Source organism: Mustela lutreola, chromosome 11 (genome assembly GCF_030435805.1).
Source record: "Mustela lutreola isolate mMusLut2 chromosome 11, mMusLut2.pri, whole genome shotgun sequence".
Lineage (NCBI taxonomy): Eukaryota > Metazoa > Chordata > Mammalia > Carnivora > Mustelidae > Mustela > Mustela lutreola.
In genome coordinates this window covers 68,975,721-69,003,469 of record NC_081300.1, presented here as the reverse complement: position 1 = coordinate 69,003,469, position 27,749 = coordinate 68,975,721, and the positions used below count along the sequence as shown (strand labels likewise).

The 27,749-nt window shown below is 39.8% G+C and overlaps 2 protein-coding genes across 6 annotated transcripts in view; one reads left to right on the top strand and one right to left on the bottom strand.

The window, feature by feature from the left end:
- MORC2 (MORC family CW-type zinc finger 2) overlaps positions 1-14,535 on the bottom strand; it is a 42,070-nt gene extending 27,535 nt beyond the window's left edge. For 2 of the 5 annotated variants that reach the window (XM_059140098.1, XM_059140099.1), the window contains exons 1-3: positions 12,989-14,535; positions 5,414-5,467; positions 3,506-3,540 (exon numbers count right to left, since the gene is read on the bottom strand). In XM_059140098.1, the coding sequence (XP_058996081.1) occupies positions 3,506-3,540; positions 5,414-5,467; positions 12,989-13,056 (157 nt within the window). In that variant the 5' untranslated portion in view covers positions 13,057-14,535. The remainder of the gene's footprint in view (positions 1-3,505; positions 3,541-5,413; positions 5,468-12,988) is intronic. The other 3 variants (XM_059140102.1, XM_059140101.1, XM_059140100.1) reach the window with 3 other exon arrangements.
- TUG1 (taurine up-regulated 1) lies at positions 14,026-24,122 on the top strand. Its single transcript, XM_059138985.1, has 5 exons — positions 14,026-14,130; positions 14,201-14,347; positions 14,438-14,477; positions 14,546-16,936; positions 18,072-24,122. The coding sequence occupies exons 1-4, from the start codon at positions 14,026-14,028 to the stop codon at positions 15,004-15,006; spliced, it is 753 nt and encodes a 250-aa protein (XP_058994968.1). The 3' UTR covers positions 15,007-16,936; positions 18,072-24,122.
- Positions 24,123-27,749: the final 3,627 nt, after the last annotated feature.

Below are 27,749 nucleotides of genomic sequence, written 5' to 3'. Positions count from 1 at the left end.
TTCCTAATACCTGATATTCACTTCTATCAGTCAACTGTTATCTGAAGCCTCCAAGCAAAGGATTTTGATGAAGGAAGGGGAGTTCTAGAGAGGAGAGACTAGAGAATCTAGAGCTGCAGGATTTATGCTCCCACTCCCATCAAATGTCTTGGAACTGCCCTCTTTACAGTTGTGCTTCAGATCCTGGTAGCAGCTAAATAAGATTATCAGAATGGGTTTGGAAGGATGCACATCTAAACTCTCCCCAGGATGGCCAAGTCTGGCTTTCCAAATTAGCCTGACATCTGATCATCTAACTCCCACTGGAGAGGAGACAGAAAGAAACAGAAGAAATGTAAAATGAAACTCGTAAGTCAAAGGTCAGAGATGAGAAAATATTGTCCTTAACAGAAGTTGTTAATAAAATGAAATCCAAGCTCTTCATTATTCTTTTGCAATCTGAGTAGTGTTCACTTCAGTTACATGTGCTCTAATTTTCCACTTACTAGCATCACAGAGGGGATTTTTGAGGAATGGCACTGCCGATCCAAGGAAGTCAAGAAGTCAGTAAAAATACCAAGTCTACTTCTGACAGGCACATTATTGTCTGGCCCTGTCTAACAGAAACAGGAATGCTTTGGGTAAATGAACACCTCTGCACTTTAACAGTCTGGTTCCTTTGTCACCCTTCTTTTAAAACATGACTTTTTAATGAAGTCAAACTAAATCTGATGTTTAAGGGGATTTCCAAGTTCAGTATCAATCTAATTTCAAATGGGAGACAGGAAAATACTTTCCCCTGTGCCCTGACAATAAGAACTTTACAGTACTAGGGTATTACTAATTCTATCATTGTACTTGTAAAATGAAGTTGCTTTTATTCCTCCTGTTGAATGTGTTAGTAAGGCTCTGAGGTAGAAAAGTGTGAGGTTAAGGACATCTCAGCCAGGATTCCTAATCTGGAGGTATTTGGAGTAAATCAAGTCTTTTTCTAAAATGCTGTAGTGCTTAGTACTTCTATCACACCATTTAATCCTTAACTGCTTTGACAGTTCCCACAAGATCAAGTTATTGTTCTTTAATCACCTGCAGAGCGCTGTCTCTCCAATTAAAGACTTAAATTCTCTAATGAGAACTTAGAAAAGACCCCATCACATCCTCTCTGGACTCTTCCCTAAGCACAACAGGAGTAAGAACTACTGAGCACAGAATAAATGTACAGTGGGTCTTTTTCATTTAAATTGAAATCCAACGGTTCTGTTGTATTCTGAGCGTGTTTCGTAGTGAAATTCACCACCAAAGGTGGGAGGAGGGGGCAGGGGTGATCTGTGTTTAAAACACTTCTTTCAAGTAAACCCAGCTATGATTTGTCCTTTCGACGTCACTTGGGAGTAGAGGCTGATTCTCTGCTTTACCGTCTGTACAAGGATTAAAACATTTCTTTCAGAGGTAACTGTAATTGCTCCTCATTAAAGTACACTTGAGATGTAAGATACACACTGTGACTTGGAATGGTGCCTCCATTTGGCCACAGGGTTTAAGTAACCATCTTTTTTTTTTTTTTTTTTAAAGATTTTATTTATTTATTTGACAGAGAGAAATCACAAGTAGATGGAGAGGCAGGCAGAGAGAGAGAGAGGGAAGCAGGCTCCCTGCTGAGCAGAGAGCCCGATGCGGGACTCGATCCCAGGACCCTGAGATCATGACCTGAGCCGAAGGCAGCGGCTTAACCCACTGAGCCACCCAGGCGCCCTTAAGTAACCATCTTTAACACTCTTCTGCTGTGCCTCTGGATGTATCCCTAACACCTGATATTTACTTTGTTCCTTTCTTTCCTGTTCCTGTTCCTTTCTACTAAAAATAAAACAAGTTTTATTTTCACCACTTTGGCATAGCCTTTTGAGCAAAAGGCTTTCAGAATAAGCAATATAGCTGATTTTTAGCTGTTCTGAATTATCTTCTTTGCTCCTGAGTATATCAGGCATGAGAAATTCATTGTATCTGGGAAGATTTTTCATGAAATTATGTAACACTGGAGGTTCTAAAAATTGTCTCTTAGTTGTTTGCTTGTTCCCATTCATGAATGAGTCTACAAAGATCGGTTATTTGACAACTGTATATTCCCACAAAAACACTTCATTTTTCTCAGTGTTATTTAAGACTTTAGAAAAGTTTGTCAGAGACCTATATATTATGCTAGCCAAATAGGATTTAAAAGCCATCTTCCGGGATGCCTGGGTGGCTCAGTTGGTTGGACGATTGCCTTCGGCTCAGGTCATGATCCCGGAGTCACAGGATCGAGTCCCACATCGGGCTCCCAGCTCCATGGAGAGTCTGCTTCTCCCTCTGACCTTCTCCTCGCTCATGCTCTCTCTCACTGTTTCTCTCTCTCAAATAAATAAATAAAATCTTAAAAAAAAAAAAAAAAAAGCCATCTTCCTCTATTTTGCTTCCAAATTTCTAGCAATTCAAATGATCAAAAACATGCTGGTACAAACAATGAACAGGCAGGAAGCAAACTAAAAACAATGATTTAAAATTTTAAAAAGCCAATGATAATGACTAAGAATTTACAACAGAGCCAATTAAATAAGCAGAACAGGAGATACTATTAATATCTTTAAATTCCAGGGTGTCTGGTACACTCAGTTGGTTGAGCATCTGACTCTGGCTCATATCATGATCTAGGGTCTTGGAATCAAGCCCTGCATCAGGCTCCCTGCTCAATGGAGAGTCTGCTTGTCCCTCTCTCTCTCTCTGCTTCTCCCTGCACCCCACTCATGCACTCACTCTCTGTCCTTCTCTCTCAAATAAATGAAATCTTTACAAAAACAAAATAAATTCCAATCAAAGCAGGTCTCCTTCCTACCTGACACCTCTGCCTGAGAACACCTCCTCAGCAAACCCCACTGCCAACCCACTTGATCCACTGTTTTATGCAAATGACACCAGCAACTCTCACTGAGGTTGCAGAGAGAGAAACCGGCCTCCAACAAATCTCTTTCTGGCTCCAGGTACCAGTAAAATCAACCAATCAGTAATCCAAACCAGTAAAACCACCAGTACTTGGTCACTTCACTCCCCAATACTCTTCCCCATCATCCTATAAATCTCTCAGTGGCTATCTAAATAGATCTATAGGGGCGCCTGGGTGGCTCAGTAGGTTAAGAATCTGTCTTCACCTCAGGTCATGATCCCAGGGTCGGATGAAGCACAGAGTCAGGCTGCCTGCTCAGGAGAGAGCCTGCTTCTCCCTCTCCTCCCTATTCGTGCTCCCTCTCGCGCTCTATTTAATAAAATATTTAATAAATAGATAGATCTATAGATCTGGGAACCACATGTTAGTTTCCTTACACCAATATTCTTGGTTTCTACCACATGCCTGACTAGAGGTGCCCTATTTCTATCCTATGACCTGGAGTAATTGTGCCATCTCCTCAGGCTCTTAGACGTTTCTTCTTAGGCACAGCAATAAACGCATTCAAAGGAACTGAACATCAGAAGAAAGGACTGATGTCCAACTTACCTGCATAAATATCTATTCTGGTGGCATCAGCATCTCTGCAAAATTAAAAGAAATGAACATATGAAAATGAAAATATGAAATATCAACCATCAAAATATATAGTATTTTAAGTGGGATGCATAATATTTTGAGTCTATTTTTAGGAAGTCACACAGAAATTCTGTATCCATTAAAGTACACTTTCACACTCGGAAACACTACTTCCCTTATGTCTGTGAAACAGTTCTGAAACTCTAAATTATTCAAAATAACCACATGACACATAAGGCCTGTATGTCTTTTAAATACAAATTTCGCAGTAAAAATATCTAGAGGATGAAAGAACATTTGCCTTCACACACTAAAAAATGACTCACAACTATGTTTCTCTCACTAATTTGATAGGCATCATAAAAAATGTAACTTGTCCATTTTTCTTATGTACAAGATACTGAGGACAAAGAAAAACATCATCTGCCACAAAGCCTATGAAAAATCAGGTCTCATAGCATATACATTACAGTCAGCAGACTAATTGACAAGCCTATAATCTTATGAAAGGAAGTTAGGGCACTCCATTAGATCAACCATCAGCTGAAATCCAAGTTCAGTCATAAATAAAGGCTTGAAACTAATCTAGTCCAACTCTGCCAACTGCAGGCAAGGAGAATGAGGCACAGAGAATTTCCTAAGTTTTAAATGCAAAAAATCCACTCAAATCCATACAGTTCTACATGTACTTATTCCCAAACACATAAAAAGTTTCAAATATGAGACAGATGGGCAACATGTGTGCATGACCAGGAAACACATACTCCCAGGAATCTCCAGTTCACCATATGATATACAAAAAGGCAGTCTACCACAGCACACCATGGTCTCACTAAGCTAACAAGTGGCAAGTTCAAATATAGTTCCATTAAGCTACACCATTTTTAAATCGAATACAAAAATTATGAGTCAACCAGGATTGAAAGAAAACCGGAGTATTCTGATTAAACAACCTGTTAACAAGCACACTTCCATATAACAATCCCAGTGAATAACAATGAAAGTAATAATGGTACAGGATTATAGTATAGATATACAGACAGAAAATTAAAGGCAAGCTCATTATAACTGTGGATCCATTTAGAAAGCACTTCTATTAAAAAAAAAAAAAAAAAAAAAAAACACACAAAAAAAAAACCTTCTCGCAACTCTTTCCCTCTTCCTTTATTAGTCATCAACACTTGGTCAATAAGCAATGTGTCTGAATTTTATGTTTGCATTCAGAAACAACTCTGAGATAATATTTTCGTAATGAACAGAATCTTGATTCGGATGTTGTTATTTATCTTTGAGCCAACCCAAACTTCTTTCCAGTCCTGTACAGGAACATTTATATAGACTTCCATCACTAAGAGCTCAGTGTAACACAGTGCTAAAGAATTTCTTCCAAGCACAGCTGCTAACAAGATACTTCAATCACTTGGAAGTCATCTGACATTAAAATACACATTTTGAGAACACACCTAACTGTGGCATAATTTTAAAGACTTTAGGTGGTGTACTGTTCTGAGAGCACAAATTAAATCAGATCTTATCTGTCCCATTAACTTGATTCCTAGGTTTCTATCTTAATTCCCTGCATTTCACTACAATTATTGTGCTCTAACACACAAAGGAAGATAACTTTGGATGTCATAAGTTCATTATTTTTAGGAAAAGCAATGGATGAATTAAAATCAACCAAGTAAACTAGAAGTATCAACTAATGTGCTATTAAAAATAATTCTGGGGAAAAAAAAATACTTCTGGGGTAAGAGACCCCTTAGGAGTGAATTACAGCTGCTTAGAGAATTGTCTTCCTCCCACATCTTCAGAAGCAAAGGTCAAAATGACCCAAGAAGTTTTCAAGCACAGATTGTATGCCTAAAGACTACATACCTTGCATTATCAACCAGTTCAGCAAGAGCACCAAACAAGAATTCATGAGTAGTTCTGAAATGATAAATACTAAGAATCAGCAAAAGAATTACATAATTGAACTATGACACCTAGTAAGTCAAGGTAATAAAATATTAGTTTTTAGGGAAAAAAATCTAAAAATTCCCATTCGTGCTATCAATTTATACTACTGAAATCTAAACTTCCCCCAAATTAGAACCTTTTAAGATCCTGCTAAACCCCTTCAAATGTTAATCAAGTTCTGTTATCTACTCATGTTTATTCTATTAAGAAACCAACTATGAAGCATTAAGATTCCTATACATACTATTGATTTAAAGGCAGTTTTTTTTCACCACTCATATTGTGCCTAGAAAAATGTCAGTGCTTTATTTTTCATTGCCTTAACCAGCTATCAGTTTCTGCATATCTCTAAGCATGCAATGGACACCTTGCTAACATTTTGCTTTACCAATACTTGCATGTTATCCATCGGTTAAAGAAGAAAACCCATTTGATACTATGTAGTTTGTAAACAAAATATTCCAAATGAAAGTGAGGAGAAAGGAGAGAATAATCTAGTTCCTGACATTTTAACTCTAGCTAAGAACAACCCTCACCACGTTAAAGAAAGGAATCGAAGACCTTCTTGCACGACTCCTCTTATAAGAACAGCTTGGTGTATTCTTCCTAGGGTCCCTGATAGCCCTTTTAAGAAGATAACCTCTCTGAAGTGGAGCTGCAACGTGTGGGGTTTGGGGGGTAAGAAAAGAATAAATGGAACAAGATGGGATGGGGAGGGAGACAAACCATCAGACTCTTATTTAATCTCACAAAACAAACTGAGGGTTGCTGGGGGGGGAGAGAGGGGGGTGGGGAGAGGAGGGTGGGGTTATGAACATTGGGGAGGGTGTGTGCTATGGTGAAGTGTGTAAACCTGGCGATTCATAGACCTGTACCCCTGGGGTTAAAAATACATTGTATGTTTATTAAAAAAAATTTTTTTAATTAAAAAAAAAAGATAACAGGAGGCTGCTCAAAGTTGGGTTAGGTAAACACACAATTAGAAGACGATAACAGGAAGCTTCCAGGAGGCTGCTCAAAGTTGGGTTAGGTAAATACGCAATTACCATGTTATTCAGAACTCAATAAATATGGTATTTATGCATAAGATGAATTCTTAAATTCTTTCTCCATTTACATTCTCCTTATTTTGTGCTGTTTTCTAGAATAGTCCTCTTTCAATATAAAAGTTAGGATGTGGGGGCGCCTGGGTGGCTCAGTGGGTTAAACCGCTGCCTTCAGCTCAGGTCGTGATCTCCGGGTCCTGGGATCGAGTCCCGCATCGGGCTCCCTGCTCAGCAGGGAGCCTGCTTCCTTCTCTCTCTCTCTGCCTGCCTCTCAGTGTACTTGTGGTTTCTCTCTGTCAGATAAATAAATAAAATCTTTAAAAAAAAAAAAAAAAAGTTAGGATGTGTCCATCTAGAAACCTGACTTTTGATAAAAATTAAAATCATTAACCTAAGTAATACATTACCATCATCAATTTTTCAAAAATAAATTATTCCCACATTTTTATACCATTTCAGCCAACAAAGTGAAAATTTCTGATAATTTAGCATGAAATATACCGAAATTAAATAACCAGTATCTAGGATCTGATCATTTACTACAGCATATAAAACAAAAAACAAATTGTCAAGTATTTGCTTATAAAACAAACACCCAAAACTGAACTGTCCAAGAACCCTAGTTTCCCCTCAAGTTAACCTACAAATTTTTATAATAGCAAAATTTGAATTAAAAAAACTACTAGTTCAAAAAAAAAAATTCTTGGAATTTTAGGAAGAACTTTCTCCCATGAGATCAGTGAATATATCTGCTGTTAATCCAAAGGTGGCACCAACAAATGTCTTAGCAAGAAACAGAAACTTATCTCCAATTCACCTAGAAAACAGAGCTCAAATTCTTCTGACCAAATCCAATCCTTAACTATTTTACAAGAAAAGAAAAATAATTTCTAAGAGAAAAAACTGCATAAAAGTTATCTTTAATTAAAAAATTTAAGCCTCTGTAATCATCTTAAAATCTTCAAATTACCAATGGAAGAAATGAAGTATTCTGTAGATTGTTAAAGAAATAGGGAGAAATGTCAGAAAATTAAGGTGATTTATAAAGGTAATATAAGTTAAAAGCAAATCTAACAGGGACGCCTGGGTGGCTCAGTTGGTTAAGCAGCTGCCTTCGGCTCAGGTCATAATTCCAGCGTCCTGGGATCGAATCCCACATTGGGCTCCTTGCTCAGCAGGGAGCCTGCTTCTCCCTCTGCCTCTGCCTGCCATTCTGTCTGCCTGTGCTCACTCTCTCCCCCCACCCCCGTCTCTCTGATAAAAAAATAAAAATCTTTTAAAAATTAAAAAAAAAAAAGCAAATCTAACATTTGTTCTCAAGCTTTAAACCATTTTCCTGTATTAGAAATGGCTTAGAAACTTAGAGTTTAAGTTAGTTTTCTAAACTCTAAATGTTTTTAAGGATAGCTAGATAGATATAAAATAAATTCTACGTAAATTTCTCATTGTTCTCACAATGTACTTTAACTATATACATGTTCTCACATGTACTTTAACTATAATGAAGGAAATTCAGAAATATAGCTCCTATAACAACAACAAAAAGAATACAACCATAATAAGAATGGGACTACAACTTGTATTCAGGAATCTTTGGAATAAATATGTTTAAGAATGAAGTACTGGCCAAATAAAAAATTATAAAAAAAAAAAAAAAGAATGAAGTACTGGCCTTGGTAGTGAAAACAGTGAATATAAATAATCTTCAAAACTAATTCTGATACCCTCTGCCATCAGGGCAAAGAAATAAAAAATGAAGGCAACTGCTTCTCAGTCATACATTATTTCTGACTGCTTCAAATGAAAATGACACACATTTAGAATTCAGTAAGATCTCCAAACAGCAAGCACAGAGTATCTCCAGCTAAGTTTTCACTGCTTTCTATACAATGTTTAGAAATGTGCCTTGTAAATTCAGAATGTAAAGAAAACATTCCAAATGGCCTTCGCTGTTCCAGAGTGTCAATGCTATTCCACGCATACATATTTCAGATACCCTAACAGCTATCGCTAAAATGTGGCTAAGGGGGGCGCTGGGGTGGCTCAGTGGGTTAAGCCTCTGCCTTGGGCTCAGGATCCTGGGATCAGCCCCACATAGGGCTGTCTGCTCAGCGGGGAGCCTGCTTCCCTCCCTCTCTCTGCCTGCCTCTCTGCCTACTTGTGATTTCTCTGTCAAATAAATAAAAAATAAAATCTTTAAAAAATAATAAAATGTAGCTAAGGGATACTTTTGTGATATGTACTGACACATCATAAAAGGGGTCTTTGTGACAACTGTTGGGAAGGTCAGAGGCAACACCCATTACGTTCTCTGGACCTTCAACTAATTGATGGGTCCTACTAATAAACTCTTAACATCAGAGTTCTAAACATTTCTTAAAAATCTAAAGAACCAAAAACATACCGACATAATTTCTCCCCCCTTTTTTTCAAATATTATTCAGAGAGACCCATTCATTGCTTGCTAGCATTTGAAACATGTATTTGAATAAATATCAAAGAAAATTATTTTCACAGATGTAAAGATTCTTTGCATGTTATCCAAGAAAGGTCAACCATCTGGAAAAAAGACAAGGATTTTTAGCAAACTCTCACTTTCCATTGACTTTTATACCATTTGTGTCATGATCAAAATAGTTTTGCAGCTCAGCATTTCCAGTAACAAATTTATGGGTAAATCTACTCATTACATAAGGAAAATAGTGTCCCTATTTATATTCAACCTGAATTTAAACCAACAGGTTATCCACAAGTCCATATACAGTAATAGCTTCTGCTGTGTTCTTGGAGATGCTGACAACAGTTAATTGCCTTGACTGTTAGAAAATAAAGATGAGAAACTAGAGCATCCATTTTACATTAAAATGGCTTTAATATATTTAGAGTGTGAACCTACATTTCAACTAAATCCCCAAAAATATGAAGTCTCTAGGGGGGACAGTTTCCTCTATATTCACTATATACATAGATAAAACAAACCACAACTATCATATTGCCAAGATAATTTATTACATGTGCCAACAGGAACAGACACAGAGAGCAGTAATCTTAAGCCTCTTTCTATCAGACCACTTTCTATCAGACCACTACACCACTGCAGTATTTGCAGTGATGTAAGATACACACCTTATTAAAAAGGAACATCACTACTACCACTATATCTGGAATCTAGCATCTAGATTGCTCAGGAAGTTTTTACTAGTAGACAAAACCTACCACGAAAGAGCAGCTAACAGCATAAAACTGCTTTTATTTAAAAACCGTAACTTACCATTTCATACTAGCAACGCCCTGTATTTTTTAAAAAGTAGCCTAAACTTTCATGTTATCATGAGAATTTCCCAGGCCTGCTTTAAATCTTAATGCTGATGTAACCAAAATAACCATCAACAATTACCCTAATCATACAAAAAAACTCAAAAAAAAAAAAAAAACCCAAAAAACCCTCTCAAGACAGATGTTTACTGTCTTCAATAAATGCTCCAGAATTTACTAAGAATGTATCTGCCTAATGACCACCACCAAAGAGCAAGCTACTACACTGATGGACTTCTGGTTTATATAAATTATTATACATTGAATAAACAATAAACAATAATCACCATCTATTCAATGTTTATCGTGTACCATGCATGAGCTAAGTACTTTATAAACATTATACATAATCCTCAAACTGCCAGATTAGCCCCCTTTTATAGATGAAGAAACCAAGGATCAGATTAGCCCCCTTTTATAGATGAAAAAACTAAGACTCAACCTGCCCAAAGACTCAGCATGGAAGCAGGCAAATCTAAACTTGGCTGGCTCCCAAGCCCATGCATGCTCCCTGCATTGTACCACATTGATTTCTATTCTTCTAGCCTACCTGGGTTCAGCCTGCAAGTTCAAATTACATGGACAGTAAGCAAAGGGCCATAGCTTTCATAATTCACAATATGGCAATATCATAGATGTCAAACATCCTGTTATAGTCTTATGTTTTTAAAAATTAGAACAAAGGAGACGGTACTATGACACAAATCTTCCCATTTCTAAAGGTAACACTGCATCACTTAACATAGAGAAGATCTACCCACCATCGCTAGGAGTAACATGTCACATCTTATGAAAATTTAAAAACTTGTTTCTTTTAGAAATGAACTTCCAGGGGGCACCTGGGTGGCTCAGTGGGTTAAGCCTCTGCGTTCGGCTTAGGTCATGATCCCAGGGTCCTGGGATCGAGCCCCACATCGGGCTCTCTGCTCTGCAGGGAGCCTGCTTCCTCCTCTCTCTCTCTCTGCCTGCTTCTCTGCCTACTTGCGATCTCTGTCAGATAAATAAAGGAAAAATCTTTAAAAAAAAAAAACAAAACTGCTTTTAGAAATGAACTTCCAGTCATGCCACCACAATAAATAATCTTGAAATTGGCTATAAACCAACTTATCACAGTATTCTAGTGTTCATAGTTCCTTCTGGCAGGATGGGACACATTCAAAAGTAGACAACCTCAAAGGTCTGATTCAGATTAGACAATCTAAAGCTTCCAAAATGGTACATCCAACCCTCAAATGGTCATGCAAGCAGGTGGTTCCAATTCAGTATGGTAAGTCAAATTCACAGAAAATTCTCCAATTTCACTTTAAACAAGTGACTTAACTAGAGCTCAGTTCTTTACCTTAGTTCTGTTTACCTATTAGTAAAACGGCAAAAGAATATTCCAGAATCTCAAATTAAAGACTTCTGAGATGACTTTAATAGGCTTTCCAAACAAGAAGTAAACCCTTTGCTTTAGAAGGAAAGCAAGTCCTTAAAGGTAAATCTGACTATAGTACTGCCTAATGGTTAAAGACACTAACCCTTATAGCCAAATAAATTTTATTGCCTTAAATCTTGAAGTGTGAAATGTGCCACTTAGCAGATGTATAACTTTTGGCATGTATAACTCAATCTCAGCCTGTTCCTCAAACACAAAATAGGAATACTCCTTACTCCAACAAGGTTACTATAAAGATTACACATGTTGAAGGTGGCAAGAAGCAATTAACTGTTTTAACTACTATTTTATCATTAAATAAAGTCTTTGGGGGAAGATAGAACCCACCCAATTTCTCAAGTCCTGTTCATGGTCTTCCAAAGTTATCACAGACTCTGTCATTCCAAATTTGGCCTCTCATTCCACAATTCAGAAATGAAGTAACCATTTATCAAACACAATCATCTAAGCGGTCTCCAAATGTTTGCCTCTTAAACATGGCAGTTCAAATATAAAAAAGGATACTGAAGATTTTACCCAAGACTGTTATCAACTAGCTACACAAACCTATCTACAACCTTATCTAACTGGGTTTCAGATTCATCATCCATAGCATGAGACTTCACTTAAATGGCACCTACAGTAGCTACTCTAAAACACTGTAGTTCAATAATACGCTTCCTAAACAAACAAACAAAAAAAAACAGGCTATCACTATTTGGGAATTCACTTCACTACTCAGAAAAATATTATTTCCTCGATTGGAAAAAGCAAACAAAAAATTACAGACTCTCATCACAACATATTTTCCTTTCCCATAAAAGACTTAAAGTCATTTCACTATTACTAGATGACTGAAGTCTGTATCCTCAGCCCTTAAAGTGGTTCTTCAGATCTCTGGGCCATCTATGTAGCTTATCACTTCTCCAGGTACTAAAACGGTAGAATACTTACCTTCAACTCAAGTGACAAACGAATGTGTTAAAACACTATGTGGTTATGATCCCACTGAATTACTTCCAAGAGAGTGGGCATAAGAATTAACCCTAAAACATTCCAGGTCAACATGGGGTAACAATAATCTCTTCATGAACTCAACCATAAATACATGTGTTCTGTGATTTGCACACATTCTGGGGAAAGGCTATTTAAATTTTGAGTTTAAACAAGTTGCCATTTCCTGCTTAGCATATAAAATCTATATGAGATGTAGGTACGAATTTCCCAAGAAGATAAAGCCAACTGTTTGCTGAAAAGAGAAACCAATAATTTCTTCTCACAAGTTGTCATTTAAAGGTCTTCATTCCTTTTTTTTTCTTATTAGGGAAAAAACAGACTTATTATAACCCAACTGTTTTGGCTGGTGTCACTAAAGAGAAACAGTTGATTCTAGAATAGTCCAACTCAGGCGATCCAAAGAAGAGTAGTCGTTAGATTTCTATCACACCCTTGAATGAAACAATTCAATGTATATGGACTTCAAAAACTAAAACTTGCATTTGATCAAATATATTTTGATCCAACAAATGAAGATCATATTCTTCTGGATTAGCAACAAATATTTCACTGATCTCAGTTCTTCAATACAGAGCTCCAGACTCATCCAGTGATACATCCCCAAAAGTAAAAAAGCAGAGATTTCTGGGAAAAAGATTTTTGTATTATCAAGGAATGTGTTAGCAGTGACCTCAGTGGCACCTAAAAGATACTTACGAATTTGTATGCAGATATTCAAAGGTTAGCTGAGCTCGATTCAGACTGCTGTAATTTGTGAAAGCCATGAGTGCAGTGAGATCTCCAGTCCTTCACCCACTAACTGGGAAATATAAACTTAACAATGGAATAGATTTTCCAGGATTCCTTCCAGGAAAGGTTTGGTAAGTCTGTGCTCCTTACTGTTAAACAAGGTTACCTAGTATCTATCCAAAATATATTCAAAGAGGTGTCTAAAACTACAACTGATTTCTCCTTTAAGTTTTTATCTTCTCAATTGTGATGCAATATTCTGGAAAAAAAAAAAACTTGTAAATCTGTAGTTTTAAAGAGCTTTAGCATTAAGTTGCGATAGTTCAAGGAGTTGAATGTGGTCTTGGAGTAGATGGTACTGGAGTTGGGAGGTTTTATTACTTCTCCATCTTCAAGGTTCTTCAAGCTTTTTTTTCTTGTTGTTCCTCTAAATTTCCGATCAGAAAATTTACCAATCCGGAAATTCACCAGCTTCTGTCATAAAACTGAGCAGTCACCCATTTCTTCACCACCAATGATTCCAGGATTCTTAAATAGGCCCCAGGCTGGCGGCCATGAAGTCGATGGAGTGCATATGGCGTTAATTCCGGCTTCACAACCTCCCAACTGAAAGGTCTCCTAAGCGCTGATGACGATTCCTTTTTCCAAAGCCCAGACCCAACCTAGCTTCTGCTCCAGTCCCAATCTCTTCAGTGTAATGGGTCAAATTACCTCACACTGACCCACAAAAATGCCTCAGAATTGACCCGCCCAAATCACCTGAAGAGGGCAACGCCCCTCCCCCCACTTCCCTCAGACAGAGGCCTCCGTCTCTCGGCCCACCAGGGCCTCGCTTCCGAGGCCGCCTCCTCCTCACGCAGAGGAGTTAGTCCCAGCTTTCAAGGCTCGGGTCGAGGGCTGTGTGGAGAGCGCACAACCCGACAGGGCGTTGCCCGGTGCTCAAAGCTGCCTTTGTCCCTCCCCACGGAATTGGAACCCAACAACCGCAGCGCGCTCTTGGAACCATGTGCTGCCTCCGCCTCCGCCGCTGCCGCCGCCGCCGCGAGACCAGCCGCCCACGCGCCGCGCTGGATAAAAGGATGACAGGACTCAGCACCACGGAACTCGGCGTTTAGGGCTGCTCTGCCGCCGCTGCCGCAGCCGCTACAGCCACCTCAGCCACCGCTTTGTCTCCGCTAGTGCACACCACCCCGGCCGCCTCGCGCACTCTCCGACGCCCCAAGCCCCCGAGGCATCCGCGGCGCATTCGGCCAATCACGGAGCCGCAGCTCCTCCCGCCCCCGCCCTGATGCGACGCCTCCTGATTGGCGGGCAGCGGGCCTCCACGTGACCGGATCTTGCTAGCCGGGCCCGCCCCTGTCACGTGAGGGCGCGCGCCTCTCTTCCTGCTTTCATGACCCTCTCCGCCATTTAAAGAAACAGTACCGGGGGCGGGCCGAGCGACGCAGCCGGGACGGTAGCTGCGGCACGGACCGGAGGAGCCATCTTGTCTCGTCGCCGGGGAGTCAGGTCCCTAACTCGAAGAAGCCCTGGCGCGCCCTCCCCCCCTCCCCGGTCTGGTAGGGCGAAGGAGCGGGCGCGCGGTCGATCGAGCGATCGGTTGGCGGCTCTTTCTCCTGCTCTGGCATCCAGCTCTTGGGGCGCAGGCCCGGCCGCCGCGGCGCGCGCCCGGTGGCCGTTGGCGCTCGCGCCGCGTCTTTCTTCTCGTACGCAGAACTCGGGCGGCGGCCTATGCGTTTGCGATTCGTCGAGGAGTCGTCCGGGTGGTCGGCGGCGGCGGGCAGCTGCTCCGCCCCGCTCCCGGGGAGGCGGCGGCTGCGGCGGGATTTGGCGCGGCCGGGGAGGCGGGGGTGGCCGGGGCTGGCCTGGAGGCCTGGCGCCACCCTTCGGGGCCTGCAAGGACCCAGTTGGGGGGGCAAGAGGGCGCCGGGGGATGGTTGGTGGTGGGCTTTCTACTTTGCCTTTTCCTCCTTATGCCCCCTTAGTGAGGGGCGGGAGCTCTGGCGGCAGCTCCGGGGTGGGGAGACAAGCCCCGGAGTCGGAAGAGCTGGGTTTGCTTCCGGGCCTAGCCACCAGCTGGCCGAGTGACCTTAGGCAAATCACTCTGTAATTTGTCGGCGCCTCAGTTTCCTCCTCTGCCTATCAATGTTTGTGGGGTTGAAAGCGGTTTGTAAAGTATAAAGCGTCGGTGTACGTAAGGGATGATTATTGTTTGTAATGGGGTTTTTTTGAGTTGTAATAAGAAAAGTTAGCAATTGCCCAGTTCTTGGATTTTGAACCTGGGAACCTTGGATTGAAGTTGGAGATACCCCAAACTCCCCGAAATTGTATGCAGAAATAGTGGGAGTTTGCATTTTGGGGGGAATGAGGATCCATCGCCAGCAAGTTATCAAAGGGGGCTGTGACCCAGAAGAGTTAAGAACTCCAATTGTTTTATGCCACAGGGAGGAAACTGAGGCCTAGATGTCATTTGGGACCCTTCACAACCGATTTGAAGCCCGTTTGAATCCCTGGGATATGTGAGCTGTTTCTATGCATAATGGATATTTGGGGTAACAACACTCCACTGCTTGGCTTCTATTCTGAGTCCTTTCTTTTTACCATAGGGTGCTTGAAGGGTGGCTGACAAGTTGGTATGGTTCAATGGCCCCCCACATAAAGCAGCTAAAACCAGAAATGGGTGTGTTCTCTAATATCAAGAAGCCTGTTGAATCTTTTGCCCAGCAATTCTTAGTGTTCTGCTGCTTATACTGGTACCTGACTACCTTTCTCTTTCATTGACCATTTTCCACAACCATGGTTGCCATCCATTACCTGCTTCTATTTTATATCTTTTGTGCGGTTGGTAGTGAGCAGGCTTATTTTTAAATGGTGCTGCCAAGGCCAGCTAACTAATGGTGCAGGTGGATTTTTAGCAAGCTGGCTCACTGGAACAGACTAAACCAGGCATGGAATTCCCGAAGATGTTTGGGGGTTTATCTTTATTAATTGAAGGTTAACATTCTCTGAAGAGTTTTATGATGACTTCTGCTGAACTTCAAAATCAGTAGATTTGGAAGTGTTTCAATGCTTAGCTTTTTCCTGGCTGGCTTTGTATTCTATTTGCTTGCAAGTGTGTTACTAAGATGGCCAAAATGCCAGTGATTGCTCCTTTGTTAATTGTCAGCTGCTTTTATCAAATTCCTGGCCATTGTCCAGCAAACACTATAGAAATGTTTGAACAGTTGGATTTCAAACATTTTCATTTTGTGGAGTGGTGCTTACCAGTGGTACAGCTCTAAGCAAGTGAACATAAACACATTTATGTGTATTTTGTCTGGTTAGGTGTTTATCTGTTTTGCTATTTCATACAAATGTCTGAGAAAATCAATTGACTATTCCTTTTACATAAAGGGCAGAGACAAATGATCTCACTTCCAGAAAAATGACTGTTTTGGAGAAAAATGTGTTGGTTTTTTAGCTCTTTTGTTATTATCTGGATGTACCTCAAAAGAATCTTAAGACTGTGGCAATCTTATAAGATGCTTTTTTCAGGAGAAGGGAGAAAAAAAAAAACTGGAACTCAAAGCTTGAAATTCTATGACAAAACATGAGATATCCAGGATACGAGGCCAAAAAGGTTTCACTACCGTGTTCTGCACTAGCTGGAGCAGATGCTTTTCTGTGTAGCCACAGCATGGGCTCCAGATTGCCAGATTTTCAACATCTGGGACCTGAAGAGTGTGTCAGGATATGACAAGAACTCTGGAGCTCAGTATTTTTGTTTTTGAACGTGGGGGCTGTTGACCTTGCTTTGAGAAGAGACAGCAACTGAGCAGGCACTGCCACCAGCACCATTACTGGGATTTGAAGACCTGAGTGTCTGCCAGACCTTCAGTGCAAACTCTAGCAACACTTCATCAAACGTGAACTATGGTACTTGCCATTTTCCAAAATGCCTCATTCTTTACTTACCATCTCTGCCCTTTTCATGCTGTGCTTTGGAATGTATTCTCTGGTTCTTCACCTGTCAGAACACTGCCATTTCCTCAGTCAAATGTTCTCTACTCCCCGAGTCTCTGTAACTTAAGTTGTATATCCTGTTGTTTACCTTTTAGCTATCTTTGCGTAGTATACCTTGTAAAGTAGTCATTTGCAAGTATTTGCTCTTTTTCCAGATAGCAAGCCCCTTGAAATCCAGGGCTTTGTTTTAAGGATTTTTGCCCACATGTACTACATGCATATGATGAAGCCTTTCATAGAAAGGAGTCATTTAGAGAGTGGGCTATCGAAAGAGACTAAGCATTTGCTTAATTGCTTCGTGGTAACTTAATTACTCGTGATTAGGAAAAAGATCACTGGTTATGAGTCATGTTTCTTTCTGTGTTTCCTGGTGGTTTTTTTGTTTTTTGTTTTTTTCATTTTGTTTGTTTTTGTTTTGTTTTTCTAAATTTTAAAAGATGTAGGGAACCCTCAGACATGAAGAGAAACTGATACATTGCATAGGGCATTAACAGAAAGGTGCAAATACCAGGGTCGTACTCTCTAGGTACCTTGTTCTTTCCCACACAAGATTGAATCTTGTTAAAATGAAAGTTAAAAACAGCTTTTAAAAGTACAAGATCGTAAGATAATTCGAGGAGAGCATTGGAAAAGGAAGAAGGACAAGATCTCTGGTGTTGGTGTATAAACCTAAATTCAGTTCTTCTTGTGCTACCAATGGGACTACTTTCTCCCCAGTCAGGCACTGCTCAGCAGCCTGAATACAGATTACTCCCCCAGATTATGAGATCTAGGGCAATTCTTTTTTGCTGCTTCCCTAAGACAGTTTGTTCTCAAGAGTCAGGAAGCAGTCCCTCCCAGAGAACTCTTTCTGTTCTTATCATTACTAATTGTTAATCAGAAAGGTTTTTTACTCCCAGTAAAATTTGTCTGCTTCTTAGCTAGGCTTATCGAGAATTAGTACCCATCAGGCAGCTGATATGCTGACAACAAACCCTGGTGTTAGAGTCCCTGTGTTTCTAAGTCCATGCATTTGTTATCTTACCTGTTTTGTTCCTGTCCCTTCCAGTCCTGTGCCTCCTGCTGAGTGTGTTCACCTGGACCTTCTGACCACCTTCCTTGTACTGTTCCATCAGCCTACAGATCTGGTACCTGGATTTTTGCCATCAGTGATTCCTTCACCTTACTGCTGAAGAAGACATCATTCCTGTGGACCAGTGTGATCCAAGAGGCATTCAGCCATCATGATGTGGCCTTCACCTCCACTCCTGTCCTGTTCCACCCAGATTCAGCACAGCCCTTTATAGTGAAGTCAGACTGTTTAAGCCAAGTAGCTGAAGCTATTTTATCACAACGAAGACCCAGTTTGTTCCTTGAGTGTGCATTTCATTTCTTCAGTTAAAGCCTTCAGAGACACAAAATAAATTTGGACCAGAGGATTTTTTAGTTACCAACACTGAAGAATGACAACATCTTTTTCAAGAACGGCATTGGACCATACCCCACAATCTCAAATGATTGAAATTCATGAAGTGTCTAGGATCCTATCTAGGTCACTGGATCTTATTCTTTTCACTTCAAGTCTATAAGTAGCCTACTGAATAGAAAGCAGATATTCTGACCAGCAGATATTGGGATTAAAACAAAGGCACAGTGAACTCACAGCATCTTTGGGATTACTCAGGAACCAGAACTTTTCACTCAAATTTAAGAAATTCTACTAAGGAAACCCTTTACCTAACAGCATCTCAAAAAGCTCCAGTCAGATTCCAGAAAAGGACTCTTGATACTTCCAGGTAGAACCTATAATGGTAATCCCTTATGTTTATATAGCACTTTATAGTTTCAAAGCACTTTTACATGCATTAATCTCAATTATCAAAATAATCTCAATTATCAAAATAACACAGTAAATTGCAAACGAAATGAAAATTTAAAAGGTTCTCCAAGGTGATACAGCTACAAAGTGGTAGAGGTCAGGCCTTCTGACTCCCAGTCCAGTTCTCTCCATGGAATTAACTTAGCCTCTACTTCACCTGCAGTGTTAAGATGACTGGAGATTGGTAACCCCAGAAAATTTTTCACCTTCCTGATGTGGTTCCCTTAGTCAGCCAGTATTTTGTAAGTATAATCTTGTGATGGCTGCATTTAGACCAGAATTCCATGGCAATACCCCTAAGGTTTAAGAGCGGACTGTTCTTCATAGTGATAGATTATTCTTGTCAATAAGGCATACGTTCATCTGATGATAAGACTGTAATATGAAACATGAAGCTACTTTTAGATCTGTTTTTCACATGGTTTTCCTAAATTCCCAAATGACTTAATTAACTGGAGATTCCTGTTCGTGTTTTGTCCTTTTTTTTTCCCCTAAGTCTTATTAACTACTAGACATCAATGTCTTATCTATAGTCCTCTACCCGCAAACATGTACTTAACATGAGTCCTACATTATTTTTTAGAGCAGTGCTGTTCATATATGTGTGTGTATGTATATTTGATGCATACTCATAACATATATACGTAGATTTCCCATAATCCTTTATTGTAAAAAAATATATGTTCCCTCCCCTGATTCAGTGTCATGTATTAAAGGATCTCAGAAGGCTTGCAACAAAGAGCCTCATTGAGCTGTTTAGCCCAGTGTGTCCTAAGTTTAATCAAACACAGAATGTTATCACAGCATTCCTTTAAATGGAATGGGGAAACTGCTTTAAAGCAGTATAGCCAATGCTTCCTGATTGCCCTGGGGACCCAGGAGTAAAAAGCATCTTTGAAGGCGGCCCCCCAGCCATTTCTTACCTTGTCAGTAACTGAATTGGTAGGTCTTTAATCATCTGAGAGTCCTACATCTTGACCGTTAAACTCTCTTTTTGTTAAAGGAACTGCTAGAGGATTTGTAGGAACATATGGGAAGGGAATGGGGAAAAGTTAATGTTGCACCCCAAATTGGATGGGTTCCATGACATTTAGCAATATACTTCTCTGTTAGAATTGTGCTGTAAATCTAGCTCAAAGGCATTGAAATCTCTGGTGAGGAGTTTGGGAAGGGAAGGGAGGAGGAGAAGGATGGAGAAAAGGGGGAGGAGGGATGATAGGAAATATTTTCTTAGAATTTGAGTTGTGGCCCATTGAGATCATACCAGTGCTGGAAGGGAAGTCATCTAGCCATGGACTTGGGATAATATTTGCAAAGAAATGGAATGCATTTTGCAGATGTATGTTGACTGCAAAAATCCAGTGCTATTGTCACTTAAAGCCAATAGCCTGTTCTCTGATAGTCAAAAACCCAATTTGAGCCATCAGAATTTATAGCAAACTTGAATGTTAACTTCATCATTCTGTAATGTGGTCCACATTAGGGAAAGAATGACTAGGAAGACACCTTCTTGGCTTACCACAGGCTTTGCTCACAGTTTCTGGTTTCTGTGACCTATTTTTTGTATTTCAGCATTTTGTGAACAACTTATTCTTAGATCATTGGTTTTCCAAAGGCTTTGTGACCATGAAGCCCTTTGGATGAAAACTATGTGGAAGCCCAGAGTAAAAGAGAAGCTGCTGTAGATGAAGCAGGAGTGGGGGGCCTGAAACCTGCCACAAGCATCTTCCTTTACCACCATGGTGACCCCTAAGGAGACTTTTACAACACCTAGAATTCTTCAGAACGCAGTTTGAAAACCACTGCCCTAGACAACATGTGCAGCCTGAATGGCATTCTGATTGTATCTCTACCCATCCCAGTCCATGTTCAGTTGATGCTGCATATTCTTAGGAATATTTACTGTGGGCAAAATCAGAAAAGTGCAAGAAGATGGGCATATCTTTGCCTCACCCCCCAGAGTAGTCATATGGGCTGAAAGTGGTATCAAATGGACCTAGATTAGCAGCCCTGTAACCCCAGATGGATTTCAAGTCAGTGATTCCTGGGATTCAATATAGTCAGCAATTCATGTGTACTCTACACTGACACACCCCCTTACCCAGCTGCTTTAACAAACACCAGACGCTCTAGTGGTACTTGAAACACGTAACTTTGAAGTCTTGATCCTCCTTGGATACCTGAATCGCCAGGTATTGAAGCTGGTACTAAAGTTGATGATGCCTCATTGAGGCCATATTAGACCAACTTGTACATTGGACCTCCCATCATCAGCCATGGTACTCTACTTCGTGTGCAAGGGATAACCATTAACTATGAAAGTAGAACTGAAATTCTGGCAACATTACCTAAAAGGGTACCTAGTTATTCATCTTATTCTCAAAACTAAAGTCACTGTGACTCAGCCTATGACAGTTACACTGCTCCTTGGTTATTATTCAGTTTAACTGCTGTTTCCAGGATAAATGAGCTAATAACCTTAAAAAATTTCCTCCATTATTAGCATATCTGCTCCAAAATTATGAATACTCTAACTACATGTAACACCTGATCCACAAGAGACTTGTTTTTGAACATCCTCTCTCATGTATGTGATTTTAAATGCGATCCTTTGGAAAATTTTCTTCTAACCAGTGAGAGGTATTCTTTTGTGATGGATCTTTTGATATCTGGTACCATCCGCTACAGGTGTTAGGGATATTTGGAGGTAGGCCTTTTGACCAGGCCATGGTAGCTTGCTTGCTGATCATCAACCTTGTTTTTGGAAATGTAGAGGGACTTGAAAATCTACACAGCCTACAGCTAAGATTTAATCCGTACACTCAAGAGCTTCCTGCAGCTTCTTCCTAATGTTACAAGACCACAGTGTCTTGTCTCTGTGGATGTTTTCATGGAATTTCATCTGTCTCCATACTGTTGTTCTACACTGAGAGTGGCTGACATTCCTTGCTCTGAGATACACCCAGGCATTAAGACATTTAATCTGTTTCTGCAGGATGGATTCAATTCATGAAATCCCAGACCAGATCATGTTAAACAAGTAGACGTCAATTTGTGTCATGAGAAAAATCTCAGTCCCATCCTTCACAGTCTACTTAAGGGTCAGCTGTCCTCAACTGTACTCTAATGAATGCACTGGTTAAATGCTGGGAATGGTTTCTTTGTATCTTTTTTTCTCTAGACTAACCCTGATTACATGATTCTGTCTACAAATCATCAAACAAGGCCTGTGCACCCTCAACTAATAAAAATCTAATGACTAGCTTGCTTGTACATATAACTATTATTTGTTCATAAGTTATCTACAAACTCCATTTTTTTACTACCTTCAAAATGTCAGCTCGATTTTCTCTTCTGTACTTACAGAAAAAGACACTGATCTACACTGCCAGTCATTCCCTTTAATCCTGTCAAATGCAGTCAAAATGAGGGGCTTAAGGTGAGGATGATCATCTGTTCAAGAGTCTAATGTATGCTGTGTATCAGAATTGATGGTTGAAAATGAAGAAAGCCTAAAACTCAAACCTAGGATCTTAACTGCTCTCTCCCTGCCACAGATCTTAATCTGTCTTTTGGCAGCAACAGCCAACCAATCTAAGGCCTTGTTTATAAACTGATTCTCAAGAGATGGGCAGAGTTTCAGAAGATGGAGACTTGATTACCAAAGAGAGTAGGGCCAACCTTCATGAACCTGGCCCTCCCAACCTTGTCATTCCCAGATGTAGCATAGACTCCTCAACAGAACCTCAAGTCTGAATTGAGAATATAGCCTTCTATTGAGCTGAAAGTTCTTGGGCAGATAAACAGAAAAATGAAAGCTGCTATACCTGGCTGACCCTTTAAGGTCAGAAAATGGTATCCAGAGCAAATCCTAAGGAATGACCCTGGAGTACTCAGGATAAAAACTAATTCACAGAGCTTCAACATCAGTCTACCCATTTTGACAGATCACATCCTGGCTGTTGGTGTGGCTAGCCCTGATGAAGGTACCTATTTGCATGTTTAGACTCAGCCCTTGTATGCCTTTTTTGACATGTTGCAATCAGACTGGCTGTGCCTGAGAAAACTACCAACTGGTACCAGTCTGTCTTACACTCAGTTCCACCCAAGGAGTTTTGAATAGAAGCAGCTTGCATCTTACCACCGCCCCCCAACCCCAGAACTTAATGTTCACAACTGGAAGGACCATGCTGTATACCACGTGACCAGCAGCCCCTTTTTTTTTTTTTTTAAGTGCAGAGTAAGCCTCTACACGTGTATATGTCACCATTTTCAGCACTTGAGACCCCTTCTACCAGATCTGAAAGACTACAGCAGATTGAAAGCACTGTCCATTTCTCTCTTCTGCAGTAATACAGAGGTGACAGAAATGTTACCAGTTCACCTTGGCAAAGGACTAAAGGAACAGAAAAAGGTTTCCACTGAAGTTGAAACTTACCACTGACTTCAGTAGCCTCACAGAACTTTGCCAGTGGGAGGCTTGTCCAGCATCATGTCAGCAAGATGGTTGAGCTCTCAGATTCAAGACCACTGAGTTTACTTCTGTTGAAACACTATTGCATCATCCAAAGCATGCTATTGGACACAATTATTACATTCAAATGGATTACAAGCTTCCTGAGTACAGGACAAACTTAACTCCTCATGATGTTTTCAGAATACATTTATTATCAAGAAAGTAACAAATGCCAGCTGTTAGTGAACAGAGACTAAAAACTTTTTCAGTATCTGGTAGTATTGACATCAATTGTTTTTGATTGACCAGCATCCATTCCATGTCTTTGTAACAACTGTGATGTTCCTTGGAACCACTTTTCCGTATCTTCAGTCCACATGATTCAGACAGTCTGGCCTAACTTTAAGCTTCATGGGTGGACATGTAATTCAGACCTGATGAACCAGCATCGTTCATCTCTTTCACCATAAAGATTCATTCTGGAATGGTCATGTGATCCAAGTTGGTCTAGTGATACTCAGCCCTAGGACTTTCACTGAACTGTGGAGGAGAAACTCAGACGCTCTCTTTACTGAGGCTGCTTGGCTTTGTAGTATGAAAAGCTCAAACCAACAGGGCCCACCATATCAAATGAGCCAGAGAATGAAGCCAGTGCAGAGCCAAATGATGGAGAGACTTGAGTCCTGATGACAATGTTTGTGCCCCTGGATCCAACCGTGCCTGAAGCTAGTATATCCCTATGGACTTTTCAGTTATGTGAGCCAATAAATACCCTTTTTTGCTTTGAGTTACTTTGAGTTGGGTTTCTATTGCTTAAAATTGAGTCAGTTCTGACTAGTATACTGTCTACCAACATTGACATTTGACAGATTCAAGTATTTATTAAACTGGAGGTCATGGCCACACTGAAGTCTTCCAGATGAGAAGACAAAATGAAACAGGAAGTGACAATGTTTAAGTTACTACAGAAGCATAAGAAATACATGGTAGAAAAATATAGAAGAAAACCTAAATGTTTATTGGTAAAGGATTGGTTAAATAACACATGGTTCAGCCATATAAGAAAATCTACATGGCTTTTAAAATTGATAAAATACATTTATTGTGTATGAACATGGGAAAACGGCCATGATATATTAAGAGAAACGGTAGAAAAATATATAGTATGAACTCACTTAAAAATTTGTGTTTTATGATGTATAGAAAAGTCTACTAATGGCTTTCTTCAAATAGTGTAGATTCCATGAGACTTTCAACTTTATACATTTCTGTATTTTAATATTTTCCACTACTCATATTACTTTTAAACTTTATTTAAAAATAAAGAATTTTAAAAATTAAATTTAGTACTTATTGTTTGACTTTGGCAAGTTACCACTGTAAGTCAAATAATTTAAAATACCCATCTTCGTGTTAGTGAACATTTAGATAAATATATTTGTCTTCCCATTAGTGAAGCTGACAAGGTTGCACCTTCTTTGAGGAACTCAATAATTGATTCTTAATTTTTCAAGCATATCTCTTTAAATGTCTGAGTTTTTTATAATCAGTGTATCGTAGTGTCAGTGTTCATCAAAGATTACTCCAGTTCTTAACTGATACTAATCTATTAAGACCTCTTGCAGTGTTTACATTAGGTAGGTAGAAGGAAAAAAAAAATCATGTTTTCTTTGAAATCCTTCAGTATTTTGATAACACAAGTTCAATAGTGACCTTTTTATTGCTAAGTCTAGTACATAATCTAAACTTACAGCAGCTCAGTCCGCTTCCATTATTTATCTTGGCACACTCTTTTTCCCTTAGGTGTTGTGACACTTCTCATTTTCTTCCTGCCTTTCTGGCTATTGCTCCATTGTCAATAGTTTTCTTCTCCCCATCATTTAAATATTAGTGTAATGGCCATTCATTGATTTTTGCCTCCCATTTCCCCTTTTCTTCAATGAGAAATATCCACTTCTTTTTTTTTTAAGAATTTATTCATTCACTTGACAGAGATCACAAGTAGGCGGAGAGGCAGGCAGAGAGAGAGAGGAGGAAGCAGGCTCCCCGCTGAGCAGAGAGCTGGATGCAGGACTCGATCCCAGGACCCTGGGACCATGACCTGAGCCGAAGGCAGTGGCTTAACCCACTGAGCCACCCAGGCACCCCAGAAATATCCACTTTTTGTTTGAAATGATATTCCTTTCCATTCTGAGGTTTTAGTGGAACTGTACATTATATATTAAAGCCTTGTAAACCTCCCCAGTTGATCATGTGATCCAAGGCTTGTCCAATCAAAATTCCCCTCTCACCAAAACTTATGATTCTCGAGAGAGGTGATGCAAACAAAATCAGGAGGTTAGTCATTTTGATGGTAGTGTCCCAAGGAAACTATACCAGAGTTGGTGCAAGGACATCCCCCATGGTGCCCTGGTTCTGGTTGTGAAGGCCTAGTTATCCAAATTTTCCTTTGATTCTGTAGACTACCATTTATCCTTAAAATACATTCCCTTTTCATTTGTTAGCCAAAGCAGATTTCTCTTGCTTACAGCCAAATGACTGATAACAGAAATTGATACCGGAGAGTTAAATGGGCTTCAGACCTTTAGAAACATGGAAGGTCTGGAATTGAGTCTAACTAGAGGCAACAAAAACTTGCTTTGTATCCCAGGGTAGTGGGAATAAGCAATTTATATTGGCAAAGGGGTCAGTAAAGATACTTCTCACTTGTCATTCAGAAGCATGTGCCTCTTGAGGCAAAATGTGGATATCGAAGTATCTGTTGACAGTAGGACAATTTGAAATGGATAAAGAAGCCATTCTACAGGCAGTAATCTGCTCACTAATACAGGTGTGTTGATGCTTAAAAATGCTAACAGATGCATATGCAAGGTATGATTTAAGAACTAAAAGGACAGTATTACCCAGAAATTTTAAGTTCTCACCTTGGGAAGAAGAATAAAACATTTTCTACAGTATGTTGAACGGAAGTATTTGTAAAATTATTCACATTGAAGAATGCATGTCCTGGGCAGCAAAGGGATAGAACGTAATGGGCGGTTGAATTTACCCAACAGGTGTCTTTACCCCCTCCTTTGAGAACAGCAGCTCATTTTGTGAAGCTGCGCCTCTCCCGTGCTACCAGAACATAATATGTAAATGACATTTGAGTTCATGTTACTGAGGTTTCCTCAGTTACCCAGATTCCTGATTATCTTAAATGTTAAGCTTCTAAGATTTTTGTAAACTGCCGTGCTGTCCTTCCAGTAAATTGCATCAGCTGTGCAGACATCATGATATATATGGCTGTAAACAGTATCCCTTTACAACCATATACAAAGGCCTGGTAGCCAGGGCCAATTTTTGTTAACTTACAGTCAGAGGAGGCCAACAGATTCAGTGTCCCTCCTGTGTCTTGGGTCTTCTTCGCCTACTATGAAGAATTCCCCATTCCTATGGCTTTGGTTTCCAACTATGTTGGTAATTTCGGATTCCTATTTTCAGCCCAGATAGATTTCTTGAGCTTGAGATCTGAATGTCCACCTGTCATATAGATATCCCCTTGCTTGATGAACAGATAATTCACACTGACCCCATCATTTTCCCCTCAAAATCTTTCTTCTAGTGTTCTTTTCTTGATAAATGGCTCCGCCCTCCATGGACTAGAACACAGGAATTATTGTCACTTCCTTCTCTTTTCTGTCACCCCAAACATCCATATTAGTCATTAAGGTGTATCATGTAAATATACCTTAAAACAATCTACAATTTGTCAGCTTTGTCCAGGGTATCTATTGCTAGGACTGTTAGGATGCCATTCTAGTGTCACTGCCTCTACTGCTGTCCTACTGTAATCTGTTCTTTGCAGAGCCACGAGAGTAATCTTTGATACCCAGATCTGATTGTGTTACTCCCCTGCCTAAGACCTTTGAACAGTCCCCCATTGTTTCAGAATAAAATCTAAACTATTATTCTGAAACTTTATACTTGTTTACAAGGCTCTTCATTATCTGACTCAAGCCTTTCACCACTTCAAACAGCTCAAATTTTGTATATTGGCGTTTCCTATAATATTTCATATGAGAACAGGATTCCAAGTTTCTCTTTTCATGAAGATTCTAAATTAAATCTGATATGTGTTACTGCTATATGAATAGATCTACAGTAAGTGCCTCAAGAGCAACAAGATTCCTGCCTCACAACATAGACAATACTAAAGGGACTGCAAATTCAAATGGTAAAATGAAATATTGGAAGAATTTTTAGGAGACTTTATAATCATACAATGGGGACCATAAGCAAAACAAAATCTAGAAGTTCTCAAGGAAATTGTAGACATACTTGACTACATAAACAAATTTGGGGAAAACAAATCTTGATTCTATAAAAGACATGAGAGACACATGAAAGATTTCCAACATAAGACAGATTGA